The sequence below is a fragment of the Hypomesus transpacificus genome, chromosome 15, assembly GCF_021917145.1.
Source record: "Hypomesus transpacificus isolate Combined female chromosome 15, fHypTra1, whole genome shotgun sequence".
Lineage (NCBI taxonomy): Eukaryota > Metazoa > Chordata > Actinopteri > Osmeriformes > Osmeridae > Hypomesus > Hypomesus transpacificus.
The window spans coordinates 12,319,782-12,325,988 of record NC_061074.1 but is presented as its reverse complement, the minus strand read 5'-3'; the positions used below and the strand labels follow the sequence as shown (position 1 = coordinate 12,325,988).

Genomic DNA, 6,207 nt, shown 5'->3' with positions numbered 1-6,207 from the left:
TACGTTTTGTGCTTCAGCGGAGATGGGCGAGATCAAATCTAAACAATTTAAAAAGAACTAGTTAGGCTATATTAGAAAAGTATTGGTTTGAGAAACGATATTTATAAGACGTGTGATAATTCATTTAGAATGTGATAGATCATAAAATGCCGTTATATCAATACGTTTTTACTTATTTTTGTATGCCCTAGTTGCACAAAAAAGACAGCAGGAGAAGTTAAAACGTAATTTTACCTAGCGGAGATTTCGCTGTCTGTGATTCCTGTAAGAGAAAAAACTACGATGCACCTTGTGTGTATGTTTGCATGAAACACGTGAGGGATCTTACGTAAATTGATATTTGACCAATCGGACTCGGTCCTGTAAACAGGAAGTTGCATGCACTACGACTACGACGCTGTTTTTTCCTCACACATCGACTTTCTTTCACCTGCAGAAAATAGCAAACATTGCGTATTTGTCTTCTTGTCTTCTAAAGGTACTATTTCAAAATGAAGCAGAACTCCAATGTCCCTGCCTTCCTTACCAAGCTGTGGACTCTGGTTGAAGATGCTGATACAAATGAATTTATTTGTTGGAGTCAGGTAAAACTGTCCCTGTTATCCTTTTGGCCAGCGAGCTAGCTAGCATGTTTTGAGCTAGTTAAGTTAGCCAGCTCAGCACCGCACACCTCCCCCATACAGTAATGCAAAATAGGACATATTTTAGCTAGATAGATAGCTGTTATTTCATGGCAATATAGTTTGATAGTTGGCTATCTTGTTAAATAGCTACCATTGGAATTCTAACACAGTTTGGTTAAGATCGTTATGGCCATGGCTAAACCCACTGCACACCGTTATTTAGTTAGCCACTCTTGTGTTCTTCAACCATCGCCTTTGTTTACATTAGTTACCCCAACGCTATTCAACAAAGAATTGACTATAACTGCATGGCAATTCATTTAGTATAATCAAATTCAACACATAACTATTGTATTATATTAAGGCTATTGATTTAACAACTTAGTTGGCTACGAAACTGAATTATATTGTCATGTTTTCTTAACTTAAAGGAGGGCAACAGTTTCCTGGTACTGGATGAACAGCGCTTCGCTAAGGAAATCCTTCCAAAGTTCTTTAAGCACAATAACATGGCCAGCTTTGTAAGACAGCTGAATATGTGTAAGTTTAAAATAACCGTGCTTAACTGTTCCACTGGAATGCACCATCCCTAAGGACCAGTCTAAATGACCGCAGTTGTGTTTGTGTGTTTAAGAGGGGGAAGATTCCTAGCAGCTTAATCGTAGGCTATGTGTTGGTTCTAAATCTTAATTTACAAATAAGTCATTTAAAGTCTTATTGTGAACATTTCTTGTAAGTTATATGAACACATACCGTTTTAAATCTAAAAACCTCAACAAAGCCCTGTCCCTGTGTGTGTTCACCCATCTCTACTTCTGTGGTTTCAGATGGATTCCGTAAGGTGATGCACATTGACACAGGCATTGTGAAGCTGGAGCGGGATGGGCCAGTGGAGTTCCAGCACCCCTACTTCAAACATGGTCAAGATGACCTGCTGGAGAACATCAAGCGCAAGGTGAGAACACCAGGATGAGGAAGCAGGCAAGCGGGTGGTCCTTCTGTTCCTTATGACACATGCGTTTGTTTACTTCCTCTCCCCCACCACCACCACCACCCTTCTACCACCAACACCTCCTCCAGGTGTCTAACTCAAGGCCAGAGGATGGGAAGACCAGGCAGGAGGACCTGACCAAGATCCTGGCCAACATGCAGAACGTCCAGGGGAAGCAGGAGAGCATTGACTCCAGACTGGCCACCCTGAAGAGGTAGGGTTCACAAGTGGAGGGTCAGGGGTCGTGCTTCCAGTGTATCTGAGCTCAGTTGGCGAAACTTTCTCCTCAGTCCTTAATGCTCCCCGGCCATCTCATGGAAGTGCTAGCTTGGACGCTTGTGTGGAGGTGTGTGTGGTTTAAGAAGCCGGTGTTTGAAAGGAGGCCGGTGAGAGAACCCTAATCAAACCAGGGACGGAGGAAGAGCCTCTTACGAGGATGCTCATGACACCTGTGACCTCCCTACACCACACCTATTTTGGGGGCTTCCATTCTTAGGATCAGGGGGTTTGACAAGGATTGGGATTGGTTGGTAACCTAACCTTGAATCCCGACCACTAGAGTTAATTATGCAAGAAGGAAAACGTAAGCTCTGTTCAGGTTGTCTTTCTTGCACAAATTACCTTGACATTGAGGAGCAGATGTAATGTTTTTAGTTGCGCAAATGAGTTCAACTTAACTTAATAAGGAATGCTAGAGAAACTCCATTGCTAGTGATGTCTGTGATAGTGAGTTGTGATGATGGTGATTGTGAGTTGTGGTGGTGTCTGTATTGGGTGGTTGTGGTGATTGTGAACCATGTTCCTCTAGGGAGAATGAATCTCTGTGGAGGGAGATATCCGACCTGAGACAGAAACACTTGCATCAACAGCAGCTCATCAAGAAGGTAAATGTGTGTTTCGCTTCTTAACCCTTTCTGCACGTGTTTGTCTTAATGTGTGTTTCTTAGTGTGTGAGCGTGTCATATTGTTTGTTAGTGAGAAAGCTGAAATTATATGAAGAGACAAGGTTATATGACCACAAATGACCAATGCATTGGAATTGGAACTTGAACCTGTGTTTACAGTTGATCCAGTTCATCGTCACCCTGGTTCAGAACAACCGCATTTTAAACCTGAAGCGCAAGAGGCCTCTCCTGATGAGCACCAACGGGAAGAAGCCCAAATACATCCACCAGATCTATGAGGAAGACATGGACCTCAACAAGGTAGCTCACCTGCTCCTACTGATATTACTACACTTCCTGTGTTTATGCCACAATTAGAGTGTTGGCCGGCATGTCTTTTGAAACTACTGTGGGGGAATCTCTCCTTGCGTATGCTTTCGGAACACCAGACAGCAAATACATTGTCATAACTACTCCAAACTACCTGGTTACAATGATTGATTTAGTTCTAGTTGAGTTTTACTCTTCTGTCCTGCAAGTTGCGTGTTATCTTACGTAACGTGTGCCAGTCTGGGGTTCTGTGGGGATTTCTTTAATAGCAGATGTTGTGCTGCATCCGCCGTGCTATGATTGAACACACCTGACCTTGCTGTTGCAGTCCTCCGTCAACGGCATCAACGGCTCCGAGATTACAGACGATGTCATCATATGTGATGTCACAGACGAGGACGCAGGGGTTGCCGAGGAGACGTCCAGAGTTCTGGATCAAGGGTAGGAGGGAGCGATTTAGGTTCCTCTGTGTATGGGACTGCTGTGGGGAAATGCATCCCTTTTCACATCCTCCCAGACAGCACATCAGCTATAAGAGGAATAACAGGACTGGAAAAAGAGGGAGGCCTTTTTCTGATTCTGGCCTCTCCTCTCTCTGCTTTCTTCAGACGCTGTTCTAGTTTTAACGGCTGCTGCCATTGAATGAGATCAACTGAAACTGCCCTCTGTTCCAGGGATGTGGAGATTATCGAGCTGGAATTTGACGGCGAGGTGGTCCTCCCCCCAGACGCAGAGACCCAGGCAGACGTAGACCTCCTCAGCAACGGAACCGGCACCAACTCGGAGGAGACGGCCCTGCAGACTGACTTCTGCTACAGCGGAGGAGGGCTGGGTCCAGAGGAGACCACCGCCTCCTCCTCCTCCTTCTCCAGAGAGCAGGCGGGCGCCAGTCTGCCCACCAGTAGTGCCCTGCAGCTGAACAAGTCGTCTGCCCTGAGCCTGGAGGACCCGGTCAAGATGATGGACTCCATTCTGAACGAGAGCGGAGCCATCTCCCAGAACATCAACCTGCTGGGAAAGTAAGTCTGCTCGGCCTGGACACGACCACTACTAGGCTTTGTGCTCATCAACTCTAGGCCGTGTGGGGGCTCTGCCTATAGGAGGTGCTCATGAGTAGACAATGGTCCTCTATCTAGCCAGCAAAGGCTCCTGAACAGTGCTGTCCTACTATCCTCCGCTTGGTGATGCTACATGGACGGTCACAGACAGTGCAGAGGCAGGGCTGGAGAGCAATGTTGTACATGGTACCTGATTGCCCAAGAGGCCTCTTTGGAATAAATCTCCAGGGTTACCCGCAGCACTTATCAGTCAAGGCGGCCGCCTAAGCAACACACGCCTTCTGCCTTAACTACGATATCTGCCGTGTTACTCTATCCTGTTTACTCCCTTCCATTTCAAAACGCCAGTCTCCCTTCTCTGCAGAACGCATTAGTCTACCCCCCCCCAAACCCCACCCTACCACCTTAACTAACACATTTTCAGAAGGAAACCCTGAATCTCTGTGACAACCGGTGACTTTTCACTGAAATGTTTTTAACTCTCGTCGGTGATGAGTCTTTCCGTTTCCAGTCTGTGATGTCTCTTCTTCTGTGGTTCTGCAGGGTGGAGCTCATGGACTACCTGGACAGCATTGACTGTAGTCTAGAGGACTTTCAAGCCTTGCTTTATGGAAAACAGTTCAGCATTGACCCAGACCTGCTGGAGGTACCTTCAACCATCACAGTCCTCACAGTACTTTCACACATGCTATCTGTTATTTTTTACAAACGTTATATGTTTTACTGTCAGTTCGTGTACAGCCTACAGGGGCTGGAGTTATGTGTTCCTGGTCGGTTATTTAGTTCCTCCTCCTCTGTCCTTTCCCTGTATTTTCTTCTCAGATTTTCAGTTCTAATTGTCCAACGAGTTTGCATGATGGCTGCTTCTGCTCCCCCACAGAAGTGAGTGCTGTCAAACAGCCCCCCCCCCCCTCACCACCCCGCTGTAGCAGTGGCTCAGCTCCAACCCCCTCGCCCCTCTACTTAACCAACCCCTTCATGCGTAGATCTGGGAGTTTGTACACGCCCAAGCTGTGTCGTGCATCGGCCCAATTCAACTGAGCGAGTTTGGCTTTCTCTTCGGGAGAGCGGTGTTTCTAACTCACGACTGCGTGTGTTTCTCTCTGCCAGGAGACCGACGTCTCGAAAGGGAACCTAGAGCAGCTAGCCAGAGCACACAACACAGAGGAGACACCAGCCGACAAGCAGCTGATCCAGTACACCTCCAGCCCCCTGATGGCCTTCCTGGACGGCTGCGCCCCCCTGCCCTCCGACACAGACGCCCTCCCAGGCCTGGCGGGCGAGCTGGAGCTGGAGTCAGACAGCCTGCTGGCCCAGCCCCTCCTCTCCGACCCTTCAAGCTCCCCCCTGGGGGAGCAGCCCTCCACAGACCTGCTAGAGGCCAGCCTGGACACATCCAGCCCCCCCCGCAGCTCGCTCATCCGTCTGGAGCCCCTGACGGAGGCTGAGGCCAGTGAGGCCACGCTCTTCTACCTGTGTGAACTCCCCCTCCAGGGGACTGGCACGGACCCTACCCAGCTGGATGTGTGAGCCAATGAGGAGCCTCGGGGTGGGTGAGGAAACAGGGGAAGGCGGGTCCTTGTCCTGGACGAGGAAGTTCCTTCACTGACGTGTGTTGAAGGCCTGGACGTGGCTTGGTCAGTGCCCAGGGTAGCAGCCCCCTGGAGATGGTGCTGGTGAGGAAGAAGAGTCGAAGGAGAAGAAAAGGACTGAACCTTTTGTATATACTCATCAAAATGATGATTTACTGTTTGCTTGTATCTTACTTTGGTACATAACCTACATTTCAATTCACTCTCTGCACACACACAACAATCATACAATAACACACACAACATACACACTGACAAGTGGAAGGTACAGAACCACTTATTCCATCCTTTATCAGTTGGCGGCCCAGTATCCCTCCGCCAGTGTAGTGTAATGTGCTTCCACGGTGAAAAGTAGAGCTGTGACTACCGAGGAGAGGTGTTGATAATGATCATAGGTTGTCTTTATGTTCCATTATCTCTTCTAAAGAAGTGTTTCTTTTGAGTTTTCTGCACATAATGGTCATATATGTTAAGGAAGACTGCTGTCCTTATTCTACGAGAACAGAAGTGCTTGCATTGGATCTCCCACTGTATTTATCTATAAACTGTCTCCACAATTCCAGCTACATTTGTGTAACATACTGGTGTGTGAAAGTTCACTTGTATAATTACACTGGTGTGATTCAGCCTCTGTGAGCTTCTTGTCAGTTTATAGGCTTGGCAATAAAACATGTTGAGTTATGAAATAGTCTGTGTCCTGTGTTCCTTCTTAGTGTAGGGTAGTCGTTT

General features: G+C 47.4%; 1 protein-coding gene across 1 annotated transcript; it reads left to right on the top strand.

Annotated features, from left to right (window-relative positions):
• Positions 1-395: 395 nt before the first annotated feature.
• Positions 396-6,165, top strand: hsf2 (heat shock transcription factor 2). The gene is made up of 10 exons (XM_047035712.1): positions 396-584; positions 1,055-1,163; positions 1,451-1,578; positions 1,704-1,828; positions 2,423-2,498; positions 2,679-2,819; positions 3,157-3,269; positions 3,503-3,847; positions 4,430-4,532; positions 4,997-6,165. The coding sequence occupies exons 1-10, from the start codon at positions 492-494 to the stop codon at positions 5,414-5,416; spliced, it is 1,653 nt and encodes a 550-aa protein (XP_046891668.1). The 5' UTR covers positions 396-491; the 3' UTR covers positions 5,417-6,165.
• The last annotated feature ends 42 nt before the right edge of the window (positions 6,166-6,207 follow it).

Excerpts from the sequence above, each read along its gene's own strand:
- hsf2 (XM_047035712.1), top strand. The coding sequence starts at position 492 with ATGAAGCAGAACTCCAATGTCCCTGCCTTCCTTACCAAGCTGTGGACT. Across the intron at positions 585-1,054 it reads AATTTATTTGTTGGAGTCAG|GAGGGCAACAGTTTCCTGGT; the intron begins GTAAAACTGTCC and ends CTTAACTTAAAG. Across the intron at positions 1,579-1,703 it reads TGGAGAACATCAAGCGCAAG|GTGTCTAACTCAAGGCCAGA; the intron begins GTGAGAACACCA and ends CACCTCCTCCAG.